Source organism: Filicampus tigris, chromosome 5, assembly GCF_054856515.1.
Source record: "Filicampus tigris isolate MCC_2025a chromosome 5, RoL_Ftig_1.0, whole genome shotgun sequence".
NCBI lineage: Eukaryota > Metazoa > Chordata > Actinopteri > Syngnathiformes > Syngnathidae > Filicampus > Filicampus tigris.
Window position 1 is genome coordinate 25,819,286 of NC_141221.1, and position 20,359 is coordinate 25,839,644.

General features: G+C 43.5%; 1 protein-coding gene across 1 annotated transcript; it reads left to right on the forward strand.

Annotated features, from left to right (window-relative positions):
• The first annotated feature begins 516 nt into the window (after positions 1–516).
• On the forward strand, positions 517–5,016 carry ccn1l2 (cellular communication network factor 1, like 2). The gene is made up of 5 exons (XM_086030817.1): positions 517–750; positions 859–1,072; positions 1,521–1,883; positions 3,526–3,728; positions 3,842–5,016. The coding sequence occupies exons 1-5, from the start codon at positions 679–681 to the stop codon at positions 4,142–4,144; spliced, it is 1,155 nt and encodes a 384-aa protein (XP_085886943.1). The 5' UTR covers positions 517–678; the 3' UTR covers positions 4,145–5,016.
• The last annotated feature ends 15,343 nt before the right edge of the window (positions 5,017–20,359 follow it).

Genomic DNA, 20,359 nt, shown 5'->3' on the forward strand with positions numbered 1-20,359 from the left:
GACGGGTGACAAAGGGAATGCTGACTTTTTCCTGCGACTCATGAGAACGCGAATGGAGATTAAGCCTGTATTTCCTGGAATGTGGCCCATTTCGGAAAGAGGATGGGGGAACACAGGATGTCCTGAGCTGCAGTCCCACAGCGCGGCGTCGTGTTGTTCACGGGGACTTTCTCCATTTCAGCACATCCCCCGTTAAAAGCTGCCACCGTGATGGAGTGTGTTTTCCTTTTCAGTGGTTCCATTACACCCGTTTTTTTTTTACGACCTTCCTGACTTCAGATGGATCAACCTCTAAATGAACTGACAGTTGACAGGGCGTGGGTAAATTGTTACGTCAATAAGAGCAAACAACTCATTTTGAAGCTAAACAATTTAAACAGTGATTTGAACACATTTTGGTCAGTCCCACAGGCCTCCGTTGTGCTGATGATATTAGAGAGGGGGTGGGGCCATGTGTGTCTATAAGTGCAGTCCCTGTCGGGGGAAACCTCTTCATGAGGTTAGAGCTGGGCTGACAGTTAGACACGTAGCGGAGCTGACTGGTGGACTTTATTGCAAGGATCCTGTGGATGTCTCGTTCCAGAGCTGACTAACAAGGCAAGACCCCACTTTGGACACAGCTGTCTTTGAAATCTTTTCAAAATCATTTTCGAACTTGGCCCAAACTTCGCACCAAGGATGCTTTACTTGACTGTTAGTTTGCACCAGATCTTTTCCGCCTTGTTTGTGGTCTACGGCACTGTGGTGATGGTGAGTTGTTCTGCACTCTCAACACGATTCCAAACAGGTCCTCCACATCCACTGGATGTTTTTTTAAGTACTGTAACTTGTTGGCTAACCTTTGACCCCGCTCCTTAGGCAGACGACGAATGCCCGCCTGTGTGCTCCTGCGCTGCCTCAGCCCCGATGTGTCCAGCGGGTGTCAGCTGGGTGACCGACCACTGTGGCTGCTGTAAAATATGTGCACGGCAGTTCAATGAAGACTGCAGCGCTACCCAGCCCTGTGATCACATCAAGGGGCTTCGCTGCCACCTCGGAGCAGGAGGAGACCCCGGGAGAGGACTGTGCCGAGGTGAGAGCGCAGATAGGTTGATCAATTCACTTGTTATGTGAAAGCAAAACAACTTTCATTTCGCTCAGTTAGTGTGCAGACCTATGCTAAATATTTAATTCATGCCTTATTTCCTAAATGAGGAAACTTTTTGACAAAGGAGAACGTTGGTCAATTTTCGGCATTAAAGTGGTGGGGCCCAAAGTGTTTTTTTTTTTTTTTTTTGACTGCCACTCAAATCCCTGGTGGCACCACTGTCTCGATCCACACCAATTAGTTGTTTTTTTTTGGGCCACCTCTTTGTGAGCAGTTTTTGTGTAATCTAACAATCCTTTTGAAGTCAATACTGCATTCTATAGACAGACTGGAGAGCGTTTTCCATTTACTCTGTCCCCGTTGAATAACAATTAAAAGTCCCGTTCTCATAATATGTAGTCTTGTTTTGTGTTTCTTGTGTGCACGATGGTAGCCGAGGCTCATGGTCTACCCTGCGAGTTCGACGGCCAGTTGTACCAGCACAGTGAGAACTTCCAGCCCAGCTGCCAGCACCAATGCACCTGTATGAATGGAGTGGTGGGCTGCATGCCCCTCTGTCCTCACCAAGTTCCCCTGCCCAACTTGCACTGCTCACGGCCCCGCTTGGCGCGACCAGAAAACAGCTGCTGCGAGGAGTGGTTTTGTGACGACGACAACCACATCAGAGTGGAGCCAGAAGAAATGACACACACCCCTCTGTCAGGGAGTCAGCCTCTTCCAAACCACATCAGTGCTTTGCTGCCACCCGACCCACAGCCTCGCCAGCCAGCTGCCGCTGTTGGGGCCGTGCTCAGAGGTAAGGTTAACAGTGTTCTACTTTGAGGCCTTTCTTGGTCACAAACGTGATCTACAGAGTGAATTTCAGTTCAGAACATTTTTTGCAATATCCTCTGCATCAGAACAGTGTACAGTATGGAAAAAGTATTGGAATACGTACACTTTTTAATAATGTATCGAATAAATAATGTTGTGGGCTATCACCCTTCATATCCGCTGTATCCGAATTTCTCAGCTTAACCAGACCTTTTTGACACTAAAGCTTCAAAGTCTCTTTTTGTTGCCAATGGACAAGCTAGCAAGACCATGAAAGTGCGCTTGGATTAGTTTGGTGTGGAAGAACCTGAGTGCCCTGAGCTCGACACCATCGAACGCCGTTGGGATGAACTAAGACAGAGGTTGTGGGCCAGGCATCACAAATATAGGCGCGCTCCAACATCTTGTAGACACACTGCGCGGAATAGATATTTGCTGCAAAGTAGTAATGGGGAAATCAGTCTGACTGTACTGAATCATTTTATTGAAATGAATCCTTCAAAAGATTTGTTTACCAAAGTCTTCAATGCTGTCATACAGTTCACATTTCTGGCCAGAGGTCACATTCACTGCGCACACGTTCACTTACTGAGGGGACGCTGTACTCACGCGCCGTAGGACAAAGCCGTTCGCACCCTTTTCCAACTGAGGAGTATGGTTTCCGATTTCGATGTGCTGATCTTCATCCCAACCGCCTCACGCTTGGCTGTAAACAGCTCCAGTGAGTGTTGAAGATCGCAGCTTGATGAAGCCAACAGAATCACATCATCTGCAAAAAGCAGAGATGAAATACTGAGGCCACCAAACAGGACCCCCTCTACGCCTCGGCTGCATGTAGAAATTCATCCCATAAAGGTTATGAACAGAATCGGAGACATTGGACAGCCTTGGCGGAGTCCCACCCTCACTGGAAAGAAATCTTTTTAACTGCCAGCAACGCGGACCAAACTCTGACCACCAGCCCCTCTCCCCTCTTTATGTGTAGTCTGTCAAGATAATGGGGACATGTATGTTTGTTTTCATGTGGCTTGACTGAAAATTAGCCATTAGCTGTGAGAAATGCCAATAAAATGCCAATAAAAGTGTATTCCCGTGAGGAGGAATAAATTCAAATTACCAGTACTCGGAGCAGAATCAGAGCTGAGCTCAACTCAATTATTTAAGTTCAGATGCAAATGAGCGACAATTTCATCTTTGTCTTCCATTTTGTCTTCCCGTAGGTAGAGGTGGGAATTCAGTCGGACTGACGGACGCCCATTTTGTGACGGTTGACGGACACCTTCTAAAAATGTCGGACTGTCGAATGATAGAAGTGGGTTTTCATCCGTCAGTGCAATCGTTAGTAACCGCGTCCGCCGTCAGTCCGTCACTGACAGACTGTTAGTCCATCACTGGTGGACGCCCGTTTTTCGGATGTTTTTTGTGGGGACCGACTGGCGGACTGACAATTACAACGGGTACCCAGGCCACTGACGTATGACGAATGACGGACCAGCAAAATGTAGGTAAAATGCCCACCTCTGCCTGTAGGATTAATGACCATGCAGCTGACCATATAATGGATGCACAGCTACAGAAATTGAGCCAGTCTCTAATTCATGATCTTTGTCCTTACCCTCTCAAAGAGATAACGGCACTCCCGATGTCTGATTTGTTACTGGAGTCTGGCTGTTTTCCACAAACCACTGCCTGGACAGAATGCTCCACCTCATGCGGGATGGGAATATCTAGTCGAGTCACCAATAACAACCAAGACTGTCAGCTGATCAGAGAAACCAGGCTTTGCCAGATCCGGCAGTGTCACCTGGAGCTTCCTATGGCTATCAAGGTATGCGCAGAAGCGCTCAAATGAGCAAGATGAATAGTCACGGAGTGATGACAGTGATCCTTTGCTGATTGCATGATGAGATTTTTGAAGCACCCACTTTATGTTCTGTGCAGGGGAAGAAATGCCAGAGAACTGTTCGCCCGCAGGAGCCAGTTCAAATCACTTTTGCCGGTTGCTCCACAGTCGAGCTCTACCGCCCTCGCACCTGCGGATCGTGCCCCGATGGCCGCTGCTGCAGGCCCTCGGTCATCCGCACTGTACAGCTGCGCTTGCGTTGCCTGGACGGTGAAAGCTTCTTCAGAAATTTCATGTGGATCCAGCGCTGCAGCTGCAGTAAAAGCTGTCAAAGCGCGCACAGCAGGCCCTCCAACCCGTTGCTTAGCCTCCACAATGACATTCACACCTTCAGGCCCTGAGGCTGACTCATCAGCTGTGGCCCGTAAGACTTTGCACCTACCCATTTTACCTCTTTAACCCTACCATCCCCTCCCTTGGCAAAATACCCGCTTGCACTTTAAGCTTCCTGCCACAATGACATAAGTTTGTCCATATTACAGGAGGGGTGTGTAACCTCTCTACCACAAGAGCACAACACACTGTGCAGCTTTATTGACAGTTGGCAGAAAGCTTGTACTGATATTTTTCCCCTTTTAATTTATTTGTACATTTTTGTTCACATTCTCTATTTCCACAGAGGGTAATATGGCGGCTGGTCTCACAGAGTTGTGAAGACCAGTAACAGAGCATTTGAAAAGGGGATGATTTTGTCATCCAGGTTCAGGCTGTAGGGTCACCCACTCTAAAGCATTGTTTCTGACATATGACTGACTGTTTCTAGACTTCACTCATACTGCATTTGTGGAGTGATATTTTTGTGGATCACCTCATTTTTCGGGGTGTGAGATTTTGTGTCCATTGTGTGTTGAAATTGATCAAAGCGTGCTTTATTTTTGAAGAATGATGCATACCGCTGGCGATGTCAAACCTCCAATGTCGCAATTTAGATTTCTTTTTTTTTTCTTGCCACAACTCTGTACTATTGGTTAGGCCACATATGTGGTATTTACTTTACAAATTACTGACCAATTTTAAGTGTTGAAAATGGCTCTCTCTGTTTGACGATGCAATGTTATTAGTTGAACAAACGTGACGTTTTTGGAGTCTCCTGAAAAGTGAAGATTTTGGAGGTCTAAGGATTCCGCCCGACGCCAGCGATATTTATGACAATGCGATATTTTTGTTTTTATCTGTCCACTCCAGTTTATCAAATAAAAAGTCATAAAAGGTTCATGTGTAATTTATGAGTGATGTACTGTACAGCCGTAAACTAAGGATTCATCGGGGTCATATGGGGAAATGTTCTTAAGATGACGTTGGGAGAACAATGATGCACAAATTCAAGACCTGGACAGAGTCAAACAAGGCATCTCATAGTGGAGCTTATAAACAGGAAAAATAGATCTAAAACAATTGATGACAATACTAAGATGATGGTGATTGTTGAGACATGACATCTGTCAGTGATCATATGCCATGCTGAAAAGAAAACACTTAATGAAACCTGAAAGCAAGGCTCAGCGCGCTTGCCTCTGCTTCATGGACTGACATGGTGTACCGGTACTATGATGCGTAAACATAACGTTTCACCACCAAATTCCTCACTCTCACCTCCTCCTTTCTCCCGTGATGATGGAGGAACTCTCTGACCTGGTTCACCTTCCAGATTAAACCACTGGTGAAATTTCACCTCCATGGGCCATAGTTAATTCAATCATTGGATGAAAATAACACAAGTAAGCTAAACACATTTCAAAAATCCTAAAAAAATCAGAACATTTAGGGTCCTATCAGTTTTGTAAAGCCTTAAAGCGGAAATCAACCCAAACATATTTTTTTCAGCAGGCCCACTAGTTAAAACAAGGCATTATGAATATTCTAAATATTGCGTTTGTCGAATAAGAGTTAATCCACCCGTTTTTAGCCATCTCAGGGGGCGGACATTTTGTCACTTCTGTCGACTCAAAATGACATCACAACTACGCAGGGCTTAGGGAACGACCAATCACGGCTCAGCTTTAGAAAACAGGCGAGCTGTGATTGGTCGTCATTTTCAGTCGACAGAAGTGACAAAATGTCCGTTCCCTGATATGGCTAAAAACGGGTGGATTTTACTGCTAAACTCATATTCCACAAACGCAATATTTATCAGAACGCCTTGTTTCAACCAGTAGGCTTGCATAAAACATCCATCCCTTCCATCCATTATCTGTACCGCTTCTCCTCACAAGGGTCGCGGGGCGTGCTGGAGCCTATCCCAGCTGTCTTTGGGCAGTAGGCGGGGGACACCCTGAACTGGTTGCCAGCCAATCGCAGGGCACACAGAGACAAACATCCGCACTCACAATCACACCTAGGGGCAATTTAGAGTATCCAATCAACTTACCATGCATGTTTTTGGAATGTGGGAGGAAACCGGAGTGCCCGGAGAAAACCCACGCAGGCACGGGGAGAACATGCAAACTCCACACAGGGAGGCCGGAGCCGGGATCGAACCCACGACCTCTGAACTGTGAGGCGGACGTGCTAACCAGTCGAACACCGTGCCGCCTGCATAAAACATATTCTTCAAAAAAAATATGTTTGGGTTTATTTCTGCTTTAATGGTGTGTTGAAACTAGTGTTGTTCCGATACCGATACTGGTATTGGGCGGTTTCCCGATACCACATTAAAACGCTGGTATCGGATCGGGTGGTACTAGCAAATAAAAAGGCGATGCCGGTTATCGATACTCATTTGAACGCAGCGCGCATACTTGAGAGCTGCATGTGGAAGAAAATACGAGGAGAAGCATTATCCATTATTAGCGTTATTGGTCATCGGTCTACTTATGTCTAGTTTGGTGAAAAAGGTCCCTATAAAGATATACATCGCCACATTGGAGGCAGTTGCTTGGGGGGACTTTGATGCTATCAAGAGCCTGCAATTACTTTGGGGACATGTCGGCTGGATCTTTGTCTCATAGCAAAGTATGTTCATACCTGTCAACTTGTATGTTTTCCCCGTATTTTATACGTTTTTTGATCATTTCAAATTGGGTACGCCGTATAATAATTTTTGTACAGGAAAAAAAAAATTAAAAACTCGTTTTTTGTTAGACCGATCTCGTCTTGCCCATTTCTTGCCGGAAAATCATGTTGCGATATGATCTCATCCTTTTCATGGGGGACTTTAATATTCACGTGTGCTGTCCTGAAAAACCACTGGCAAAAGACTTTCTTAGACTCAATGACTCTTTCAATTTGGTGCAGTGCGTGGCTGGCTCCACTCACAAGCAAGGACATACTTTAGACCTTGTCCTTTCTTATGGTCTATTGGTCTCAAATTTGAAAGTTTTGGACAATGTGCTCTCTGATCTCTTTGCTGTAATGTTTTCCAGTGCTGTCAGAGCTAATGCTACGCAAGGACCGGGTTTTTAACCACCTCACTGCTAGTCAGTTCTCTGATGCCTTTAATCAGTTCTGTGTTCCCTCTTCAAACACAGAGGAGCTCAGCACTTGGTTCCATTCATCTTGCTGTAATATTTTGGACTCTGTGGCTCCATTAAAAATTATGCAGCAAAAAATTAGACCGGAGCCATGGTTTAATGAGAGCACTCGCACAGCTAAACAGGAATGCCGCAGAGCTGAACGCAGATGGAAAAAAATACAGGATGCAGGTCTCTTACCAAATCTTAAAGGACTGCTGGCGTCGTTACCAGAGAAAGGTGAAAGAGTCCAAGAGAGATCATTTCTCGAGTCTGATTCAGGCAAATCGCCAAAATCCACGTGCTCTATTTAAAACAATTAACTCTGTACTCAAGTCCCGTCAACCGACTTGCACGGAATTGTCCCCTGAAATGTGCAATACATTCATGCAGTTTTTCATTGACAAGGTGGCTACAGCTAGGGCTCTTGTTTCGAACACCACATTTGAACCCTCTGTCCAAGTTCCTTGTTCAGCAGTGTTCGATTCCTTTCATCCGGTTTCATTGACATTTTCGGAGGAAGTGGTTTGCCATATTAAACCACCGGGCACCCCTTATGACTACGTTCCCCCATATTTCTTTAAGGAGATTGTCCCGACAATTGGAAAATCGGTTTTGGTCATTATCAACAGCAGCCTGTCTTCCGGTGTGGCCCCCCAACATTTTAAGCATCCTGTAGTGCAACCCCTGCAGAAAAAAATGGCCTTGATCAAGCTGTGCTATCAAATTTTTAGACCCATTTCCAAGCTACCTTTTATGTCTAAAATTCTGGAAAAAGTGGTGCACTCACAACTAAGATCTTACTTGGATAAACACAATGTCATGGAAGTTTTCCAGTCAGGCTTCAAGAAGATGCATCGCACAGAGTCAGCCCTACTACGTGTTTTCAATGACATCCTCCTGGCAAATGACACTGGAGACCACGTATGTCTCGTTCTGTTGGATTTGACTGCAGCTTTCAATACGGTATACCACAATATTCTTTTGACTCGCTTGCAACACCAAGTGAGCATTAGAGGATGCGCTCTAGAGTGGTTTGGATCCTATTTAGCTGGCAGGACTTTTTCTGTTAGCCTAGGTTCCTCTGAGTCCCGCTCAGCCCATCTTTCGTATGGTGTTCCACAGGGTTCTATTCTGGGGCCATTGCTGTTCTCATTGTATTTGCTGCCACTGGATTTCATCCTTAGAAAACACGGAATCTCCTTCCACTGCTATGCGGACGACTGTCAAATCTATATCCCGCTAAGCAAAAAAGAGTCTTTCTCACTTTTGTCCTGCCTAGAGGACATCAAAGAATTGATGTCACTAAATGTTCTTAATTTCAACAAAAAGAAAACAGAAGTTATGGTGTTCGGTCCCAGTGGCTCTTCTACATCCCACCCTGTTGACCTTGGCCCCCTGTCTTCACATCTAAAGCCAACACTCTCAAACTTGAGTTTTAAAATGGACAGTGATTGGACCAGCAAATCAGCGCTGTTGTAAAGTCGAGCTTCTTTCACCTTAGACAGCTGGCTAAGGTAAAGCCCCTCCTTTCCCATCAGCACTTGTTAACAAAGGCATGGATGACTATTTCTAACTCGGCTAGATTACTGCAATGCACTTTATTTTGGAGTCAGCCAGTCCTCCCTCAAACGTCTCCGAATCAAAATGCTGCTGCCCGCCTACTAACTGGAGCTCGTAGGATGGAGCACATAACACCAATTCTGGACTCCCTTCACTGGCTCCCAGTGCATTTCAGGGTTCAATTTATGATTCTCCTATTTGTCTTTAAATCATTAAATGGCCTTGCCCTGGCGTATACCTCACGGAGCTCCTCCGCTCCTACGCACCTTCCCGCAGCCTCAGGTCTGCGGACCAGGCGCTGCTCGAGGTGCCGAGGACCAAGCGGAGCCTCAGAGGGGATCGAGCCTTTTCTGTCACTGGTCCTTACCTCTGGAATGACCTCCCATTGGTTGTTAGGCAAGCCCCCTCTCTGTCCATTTTTGAAAGTTGAAGACACATTTCTTTTCTCTGGCTTTTGATCAGACCTGAATTTTTCGGCTCTTTTCCGGTGTCCATTGTATATAGTGCTTTATGTCAATTTATTGGCTTGTTTTATTCATTCATTATCTCTACCGCTTCTCCTCACAAGGGTCGCGGGCGTACTGGAGCCTATCGCAGCTGTCTTTGGGCAGTAGGCGGGTTATTAAATACCTATGAATGGTCAAGTGGTCTAAGGTGCCAGATTCAATGAAGCAACGCTACCATTTAATGCTAAACCTAAGAGGTTTTTGTGATTAAGGGGTTAAGGCAATGGAGAAGAATTCCATTGGGGTCTCCGCTGCGCAGGTTCAAATTCTTCCAACAGGAGGATATCTTTCTTCAATTTTATTCCATGTTGTTTCTTTGGTGAAGTTTGCTCTAGCATGGTAATTTTAGCATAAAAAGCCCATGATTTGTGTTGTTATAACAAAGGGGTTAATGTGATGCACTTGAAATGCAATAGTCTCTTTTTGCACAGTTTGAATCCCGCCAACATTACTTTTTCACTTATTTATTTGTTGCCAGAGATGGGCATTCCGTCCCAGGGACGGAACGGGATGTCCGTCGTAGGTCAACCTACGCCCATTTTGTGAATGGACGGACGGAGGACGAGAAGGCTTTTTAAAAGGACGGACTAAGCAAGGACAGAAATGGGTTTTCGTCCATCCCTCTATTCGTCCCAAACCGAGTCAAGTACCAGCTGACGTGTTGTGTTGGGTTCTTTTAAAATGAAAGATAACTGTTCTCTTCCGCGATACCACGGAGCAGCCATGACTAATCCTGCACAATATTGTTGAGTGCTCTTTTTCATGTGCGTTCCCTCCCTGCAGTAATGTTTCTTACAGGCATAGTCTGTCCTCTAGTGGATGCCCATTTCACTGACGAGGAACAAGGTGGATAGCAATTTTGTTTTGTTAACTAACTGTTAACGTTTTGAGTAAAAACCTTATTCCTTTGCATGCAAAGTATGTCCTTGTCTGGCACATCTCTAGACTGTCTAGAAATCAAAACCTGACGGGTCATGTAAAAATCTATCCAAATGCCAGCTCCGCCATACACTCAAAGCTATGATCCGGAAATTGAAGGCGTTCGTTCTCCTCCTAAATTAACATTGCGTTATTTTGCAATAATTATTTTTATTGCGAAATAACGCAATAAAAACTGAAAACACCTTGAGTTAAAACGCAAAAGTATTGCGTTATTATGCAACCTCAAATATTCTCTTGATGTCCCCTGGCTTGCTCCGGTCTGCATCATCATCATCGCATCATGACGGTCTTGTGTTGGCAGCTACATGTTATCTCTATTAAACCGTTGTCCATCCATCCATTATCGATACCGCTTATCCTCACAAGGGTTGCGGGGCGTGCTGGAGCCTATCCCAGCTGTCTTCAGGCAGTCGGCGGGGGACACCCTGAATTGGTTGCCAGCCAATCGCAGGGCACACAGAGACAAACAAACATCTGCACTCACGATCACAACTAGGGGCAATTTAGAGAGTCCAATCAACTTACCATGCATGTTTTTGCAATGTGGGAGGAAACCGGAGAACCCGGAGAAAACCGACGGCACGGGCAGAACATGCAAACTCCACACAGGGAGGCCGGAGCCGGGATCGAACCCACAACCGCTGAACTGTGAGGCGGACTGGCTAACCAGTCGACCACCGTGCCGCAGGCTTAATTCTTTTATATTTTATATATAATTTATGTCTATATTTATTAATACATGTACCACAGCTTTTCTTGTTTTTGTTTTATTTATTGTATTGTAAAGTGCTTTGTTACAGCCCTACCTGTTATGAAATGCGCTGTATGAATAAAATTGTAATGTATTGTATTGTATTGTATTGTATTGTATTGTATGTTGTGATGGTGTTAAGTGGTCACATTGAAGATTTGACAGCCATTGTGCGCGTCTGCTTTCAAACAACTTCGTTTTTGCCTCCGGTTAATTTGAAGTTGGGCTAAAAAGTAGGGCCCCTTGTGTTCTCAATTGAAATAAAGTAAGCACAAAAGATAAAACAGATGTCAATAAAGTTATATATTGGCATTCCTCTGTTCTTCTACTTTCGAAGAGGTTGAATTTGTGTCTCATCCAGCCAGTAGACAGAATCCACAAAGCATAAGGCATACCATTTTACCGTGGAGACAGACTGAGCATTTGCTTTCGTCAGTGCCTGTTTGATGACTGTACACACCAACTATTTGTTTGGTGTCAATTCAAGGAAACGATCACGTCATTTGAGTTTTTGTACACAAACCTGCTGTACCGTGGAAACGTTTGACTGTTCATTTGTTTATATGCCTCCTTTTGGTATTTTAATAAAATGAGAAATATGCATATTGAGATTAGTAAGAGTTTCTCATTCAGGTTAAGATCAGATCTAATACTCCAATTTGACAAACCAAACTTCATTTACAGTGAAAGACTTCAATTACCCAGTTGATAGCCCAAAAATATGCTTCAGAAAACAGCTCTATACAAAATGTGTTGAAATATTCTAAACTCCATGGCAGGAGGGATGTTATTATAGTTATGTTGCTGATAATTGAATTTTAGCAAAAGATACAGTTCAGAGAAATACGTGGCTCAAATGAACTCAAACAACGACGAATCCTTCCAGGAGTTGTCAGAACTCAAAAAACGGACAAGTCACGTCAAGTCTGAGCATAAAGTATTTCTCCACATCACAGTGTGCTGGATTCAGAGATGTGATGGACTTGGCAATCTCCTGCACTGTGATGCTCTGCAGCCACTTTGTATTGGCTGGGAAGCCAGACCGGAAGTTGCAGGCGTTGTCCAACCTCACAGCGAACTGTGACTTTCAGCATGGCCTTGACAGTGGAACAGGAAAGATGTCAGAAATCATCCGAGCCTTAGAAAGTGGTGGAAGTCGCCTTGATGCCATGCCAGCTGCGATCAGATGAAGAAAAAACAACAACATCCATGTATAATTTTTGTATGGTATCTCTCAGCTCTATTCTTTCTTTTCTCTTACTATGAATGAAAACGGGTTGTGTGGAAGTTACAGCAAGTGAAGAAAGACTATAAAGCAAACATGATGAAAGAGGATAATTTTTTCCTCTTCTATTCTAATTATAAATTATAATTGTGCTATTTCTAAAACATCAATTGTCGTGATGGCCCTTTTGTACAGTACTATACGCATTATGATGAAAATATATGCGTCATCATCCTCATTAGGGTTGCAGGTAAGCTTTCTCGGTAAGCTGGAGCCGATCCCAGCTGACTTTGGATGAGAACTAAATAAGGTAACTCAAATGTAAGAAACAACTCAGTAGAATGAAGTGGTATTTTTCACCACAGTGAACTTCAACCATGTTTAATGAATGTCATAGCGTTTCAATCAATACCACTTTTTTTTCAATTCAAATCCGTTGCTGCACATATTTTAAAACCATTATGGTAGTGGATGTTACTGAAGAATTGTTGGTCTTGCATTTAAATGGGAACTCAAAAGTGTGCAGGTGCTGTGGCTGTTGAGGGACGGAGCTGTAATGCTATCTAGTGGCTGTGTTTGAAATTGCAACTATACACGTAATAAGTACCGGTAATCACTTTAGAATGTACAATTTTGATGATGTATAATTTAAATTCACCAGCTCATTTGAAAGTCAGAGCATTCCCATTCATGGCATCATTCGTGCAACAAAAATTTACAGTAGGGTGTAAATTCCATTTTCCCTTGATGGATTAAAATAACAATGATGACTATAATACATTTTAATAAATGGTTGAATGAGGAGACATTGTCAAAACTCTAAAATGCAACGTCTTAAATATGCTAATGTTCTTTGACATTTGACGGTTTCGTCAGTGTACCTGACTTAAAGTCATGATGTTGGACCACAAATGAATTTAATCATTCTTAAACGGATTCTGTGTGCAAAATGCGGTCAAATATTATGAACATGGACAAATTCAATGTCACAATGTACATTTTTCTAAAATTGTCTTTATTATTATCATTATCATTATTATTATTATCCATCCATCCATTATCTGTACCGCTTCTCCTCACAAGGGTCGCGGGGCGTGCTGGAGCCTATCCCAGCTGTCTTTGGGCAGTAGGCGGGGGACACCCTGAACCGGTTGCCAGCCAATCGCAGGGCACACAGAGACAAACATCCGCACTCACAATCACACCTAGGGGCAATTTAGAGAGTCCAATCAACTTACCATGCATGTTTTTGGAATGTGGGAAGAAACCGGAGTGCCCGGAGAAAACCCACGCAGGCACGGGGAGAACATGCAAACTCCACACAGGGAGGCCGGAGCCGGGATCGAACCCACGACCTCTGAACTGTGAGGCGGACGTGCTAACCAGTCGACCACCGTGCCGCCTATTATTATTATTATTATTATTATTATTATTATTATTATTATTATTAGTAGTAGTAGTAGTAGTAGTAGTATTATTATTATTATTATTATTATTATTATTATTATTATTATTATTATTATTATTATTATTATTATCCATCCATCCATTATCCATTAGCCATTATCCTCACAAGGGTCGCGGGGAGTGCTGGCGCCTGTCCCTTTCTCTACTTTTATTTTTGCTTTTAATTAAACACTTTTTTTTTTCTTGATTATGATGCTTTATTTTAATTGTATTTCTCTAACTTCTATATTGTGGGCCTAAACGACTGTTGGAAAATGTACTTTTTTTAAGGGTCTATTCTGCTGTCCCTCCCATTTTAATCAACACATTAAAATGTGTATTTATTTTTATTAGTAAACATACAGAAGGGTCACACTGACTAATAATTACTGTTGGTGTACAAATCAAACAAACAACACATGATAGTTTATACAGTGTGCAAATACGTTACACCCTTTCAAATGTAATTCCATAAAACACACATGCACTGCCAAATGTTTTAAAAACTGTCAGATAAAGTTGTGTGAAGCAGGGTTGATTGTAAAATAAAGAATACGAGATTAAAGAAATTGAGGGATTCATTAATTATGATCTGTAATTAACTGATCTAATTAATCTGTTTTTTAAAGAACAGCAACAAAGCCCTCCAATTGTCTACATGCATGTATCTGTATTTATGGGGTATATCTTTTTTTCAATTCCCCAGTAATTTGCCAATTTGAGTAACTGTTTGGCGAATTTACCAGCCAAGTCCCTGGTTTCTGTTTTCATGACTATTAGTGCAAAATGAGTTGAAGTTCCACTCACCATTAATAAAGTGTCCAGTCAATCCCAAAATAACCGTGGTCGCGAGTTGACGTCCAGTGATCTGCGGTCATAGCAAATTTGTTCAAAGTCCCCGCCCCCCCAAAAAAACATCAAGCTTGCTTTTCTTTTCACCTTCATACATCTTGCTGATTTTAGTCATCACTGTAGTCCTGCACGGTGGTTTGTATGATGGCTTGGACACCGTTTGCAACACCTCAATGAATCCCTTGTCTTCAACTATGTTGATCGGGATGCAGTTCGTTATTCAGTTGGCAAGAACATTGGTCAGCCCGTCGGTTGCAGACCTGCTCCTAAGTGGGCTGTTCTCGAGTTTAATTTAGCGAAGAGCTTTGCAATGGCTCGCTACATTAGCATCTTTGTTGCTATCATTAGCTGTGGCTTTAGTCGTGGCTGGTCACTTTGCATTTATGTGGTAGGCTTGAACTGCTTCTTTAGTAAGCAAAGTCCTTCTTACAAACAAGGCATATCTCTGCCTTTATCAATAGTGCCGTCAGCCAGGGTGTTTTTTAAATTTATCATTCAACAACTCTCACATGCTCCTCCATTTTCACGTCTTCTCTCTGCTCCTGAACTTGCCCTCTGATGCAGCAACACGGATCTCATCATCATACAGAAAGAGTAAAGTTAGAGATTAAAAATTAGATTTATGCGATTAAAAATATAACGCTTTAACCTGACTGTAATTATCCATCCATCCATTATCCAATCCGCATATCCTCACAGGGGTCGCAGCTGTGCCGGAGCCTATCCCAGCTGTCTTCGGGCAGTAGATAGTAGTAGGTACACCCTGAACTGGTTGCCAGCCAATCGCAGGGCACACAGAGACAAACAAACATTTGCACTCGCAATCACACCTGGGGGCAATTTAGAGTGTCCAATTAACTTACTATGCATGTTTTTGGAATGTGGGAGGAAACCGGAGTTCACGGAGAAAACCCACGCAGGCACGGGGAGAACATGCAAACTCCACACAAGAAGGCCACGACCCACGACCTCTGCACTGTGAGGCGGACGTGCCAACCAGTCGACCACCGTGCCACCTGACTGTAATTAATTGATTGATTGCAAGTAATATAGTATATATATATATATATATATATATATATATATATATATATATATATATATATATATATATATATATATATATATATATATATATATATATATATATATATATATATTATCATTATCAATACCGCTTATCCTCACAAGGATCACGGGGCGTGCTGGAGCCTATCCCAGCTGTCTTCGGGCAGCAGGCGGGGTACACCCTCAATTGGTTATCAGCCAATCGCAGGGCACACAGAGACAAACATTACTCACTCACAATCACACCTAGGGGCAATTTAGAGAGTTCAATCAACTTACCATGCATGTTTTTAGAATGTGGGAGGAAACCAGAGTACCCGGAGAAAACCCACGCAAGCACGGGGAGAACATGCAAACTCCACACAGGGAGGCCGGGGCTGGGATCGAACCCACGACCTCTGAACTGTGAGGCGGATTTGCTAACAGTCGACCACCGTGCAGCTTATTTAATATATATATACATATATATATATATATATATATATATATATATATATATATAATTATATATATATATATTTTTTTTTTTTGGCGTTACAAGCTTCTATTTTGTCCAACCATTCATCCATTTTCACAGGGTCTGTCACGGTGGCAGCAGCTTAGGCAACAACACAGCCCAGACTTCCCTCTCCTCAGCTACTTCTTCCAACTCTTCTGGGGAGGTTCCCAAGGCGTTCCTAGGCCAGCTGGGAGACATATAGGCTATGTTCACACTGCAGTGCGATTCCAATTTTTTTGCCTATATGCTACATGTATCTTTTTTAATCATGCAGTGTGAACAGTATAAATCAGATTTTCTTTTCAAATCCGAACTGGGCCACTTTTGCATTGGGATATAAATCGGATATGCATGCCATGCGTCTAAGCATGAACGCTCATCCGCACGCATCTGGTCTATGTCATCAAAAGCCCAATATGCCCTCTGCATGGGTCGGGTGTTAGTGCTTGCGAGGGAGGCTGCCATAAATCTGCATTGTTTTGGGTAACAGTGTTGACTTTACATGTGACTTAAATTTAATCCCACTTGAAACATGAAGCATAAAGTGAACATTTGCCGTGATAGTAGCAATTCAGCCATGCAAATGGTTAATTAATTTCACGCAGTAATAACATTAGGTCATTTTTACTAGATGTCTCTGTGACATAACATCGTCTTTAGTAGATGCCTCTTTGAAATGAAGAGATTGACAAGCATCGCTTTATTTACCCAAAACATTTCTACCTCCTCCCATATCACTCCTCTGTCACTGTAAAATGATAAAAAGTTGAGCCTCCAGATCAGGGGTAGGGAACTCCAGTTCCTCAAGAGCCATATCCTGCCTGTTTTCGATCTCTCCCTACTACAACACACCTGATTCAAATGATTAGCTCATCAGCATGCTCGGTTGAAGTCTGAAACGATCCTGATCCTGTCACACGATGGACACGTTGAGTTCACATTAGAAGACGCATTTGTTTTTGTAATTTGAACGAGTACATAAAAAGATGGGATTTGACAAAAAATCCCAATTGGGCATCATACCCTGCAGTGTGAACATAGCCATAGTCTCTCCAGTGTGTCCTAGGTCATGCCGCCTCCTATTGGAACGTGCCCGGAACACCTCACCAGGGAGGCGTCCAGGAGGCATCCTAAATAGATGCCTGAGCCAACTCACCAGGCTTCTCTCAAAGTGGAGCAGCAGCAGCTCGACTCTGAGTCCCTCCCGGATGACTGAGCTTCTCACCCTATCTCTAAGGGAGAGCCCGGACACCCTACGGAGGAAACTCATTTCGTCCGCTTGTATCTGCGATCTCGTTCTTTTGGTCACGACCTACTGCTCGTGACCATAGGTGAGAAGGAACATAGATTGATTGGTAAATCGAGAGCTTGCCCTTTCACCACGACAGACCGATACAGAGTCCACACCACGGCAGACGTGATACCGATCCGCCTGTCGATCTCCAGCTCCAACCTGAAATTGTATTTTTTTTTTCTAATGTACCAATTGGGGATATTGTGGAGGCTTTACAGGGCCAGGCAGGCAAGAGGCAGGACGTAGCTCTACTTCTGTTTGTCTGTTTATTGTTTTTATCTTGTTTTATAAGGACTACGAGATCTCTGCTGATGTATGAACGCCAGAAATGAATGAAAATCTAAGCTTTTGTGGGAAAATGTGCAGAGTATCGCTTTGATGACCCAAACAAGTCGCGCCCAACTTATCTGGCTGATGTCCCACATTTGCTCCTCCGACTGAAGGCCCTGCTGCCCAAGAAGCGCAGGCGGCGGGAAGTGCCAAGCGGCCGTCTTACTAGGTTGAAATCCTGGTTGGCACTTTCGCCGGAGTTAACATGGCGTCCGGCAAGGATTCCCTGGGAGTATCATGATTGCTTGCGTCGCCATATTGCTCGCCGCAAGCTCGCTACCGTTGCCCTCTTGGTTGCTGCCCGTGGTTGGACAACAAGAGGATCTGGTGGTTGTGCGCCCTTGCCGGACCGGCGAGACTGGTGGCGCTAACCTCACGAATCATCGGACATTGAGCAGAGCCGAGTGCGTGGCTGATTCCCAGGCGACACTAAAATGTGCGCTTCTTAACGCACAATCAGTGAGGAATAAAACTTTTATTCTTCGGGATTTATTTACTTCTAGTTCATTGGATTTACTATTTCTCATTGAGACTTGGATTGACTGCGGTGAGTTTGCTACTTTTTCCGAACTGCTACCTTCTGACTGTGTCTTTATTAGTAGGCCCAGACCCACCGGTTGAATATCACCGGCATTGCCACAATACTTAAGAGCAACATGAGCTATAAGCTTCTACCAAAAGTGTCACCTAGTTCGTTTGAACTTGGTAAACACGATCCTGTGTTGTGTGCAGTGATTTACAGATCAACTAAAAACAGAAATATTACTGTCTTCATCAATGAATTTACTGAGTTCGTTGTTCCTGTGTTGACGGATTATGATAGGGTTTTAATAGTGGGTGATTTTAATGCGCATGTCGACAGTCCTTCCACTCCATATGTGACAGACTTTTAAAATATGCTGGATGGTTTTAACTTGGTGCAACATGTGTCGGGACCCACTCATAAACATGGCCATATATTGGATTTGGTACTCTCTTGTAATTTGGCTATCGATAATTTGATGGTGCAGGTTGCTGTCATTTCTGATCACCGCCCGATTCAGTTTGAGTTCATTTTGGGCTGGTGAGGCCAGGCGCATGTGTTGGCAAGCAGAGAGGAAATGGAAAAAGGATCGCCGGCAGGAGTCCTACCAAACTTTGTGTAACAGCTGGAGATCCTACCAAAAAGTGGTGAAACTGGAGGGAGTGAAATACTTTTCAGACATTGTTGAAAAAAATGTAAATAATCCTCGTATTCTGTTTAAAACCATTGGGACTGTTTTGAATCGACCACAATATACTTTTTTAGAATCCAGCTTGGAAAGCTGTGACAAATTTTTAGCCTTCTTCAGTGAAAAGGTTGCCCTAATTAGGGCCAATATGTCAATCCCAACAGTCAATTTTTTCATAAATCTCCCTTGCTCAGCTGTGTTTTCTCAGTTTGAGGCTGTGTCATTACCATTTCTAACAAAAATAGTTAATCATTTAAAACCTTCATCTCGTCCCACGGACCTGATTCCTCTGAGGCTTTTTAAAGATGTGTGGGCAAGTATTGGCTCTAATGTCTTAAATATTGTGAATAGCAGTCTTGCCACTGGAGTTGTCCCGTCGATTTGTAAGCATGCTGTAATTGAGCCACTTCTGAAGTGAACTGGCCTTGATTCTTTGGATATCTCAAATTACAGGCCAATTTCCAAACTTCCTTTTATGGCAAAAGTATTGGAAAAGTGTGTTCTGTCTCAACTACAACCCTTTCTGGATACTCAATGTATTTCTGATATGTTCCAGTCAGGTTATAAAGCCTCGCATAGCACAGAGTCTGCACTTTTAAAGGTTTTTAACGATCTCTTTTTAATAACAGATTCTGGGTCTTCAGCCTTTTTAGTGCTTTTAGACTTGACAGCAGCTTTTGACACAGTTGACCATACGATTCTTTTAAATCGCCTAAATGACTGTGTAGGGGTCAGGGGGACTGCTTTAGGCTGGTTCAGGTCATACCTCAGTGGGAGGTCCTTCTCTGTTGGGCTGGGGGCATCTACCCCCTTGTGTTGTGGAGTCCCTCAGGGTTCGGTTTTAGGCCCAGTTCTTTTTACACTTTATCTCCTCGCTCAAGGTCAAATTAAAAAAAAAAAGCATCTCATACCATTTCATGCAGATGACTTGTCAGATTTACTTGCCCATTTCAAAAACAACTGGAGACCCCCTGGAACCCCTACATGCCTGCCTGAGTGACATCAGGGCGTGGTTGGCCCAAAACATCCTATGTCTTAATGAGGGCAAAACTGAGGCTTTGGCCCAACTGATCCATTGTTGGACTTGGGCCCCCTAAGAGACTATGTTCGTTCCTCTGCCACCAACCTTGGTGTCACTGTGATGTCACATTGATTTTAAATTACATAGACAGATAAACACAGTCGTTCGGTTAGGCTTTTTTCATATTCATCTTTTATCTAAAGTGAAACCATTTTTATCTTTTGTGCATTTTGAGCGGGTTGTGCATGCTTATATTTCATCTCGTCTGGGCTACTGTAATGCTCTTTATTATGGAATTTCCCAAAAAGCACTTTCACGCTTACAGTTAGTCCAGAACTCAACTGCACGCCTTTTAACCGGAGCCAAAAAATGAGATCATATCACACCAATTCTTGCATC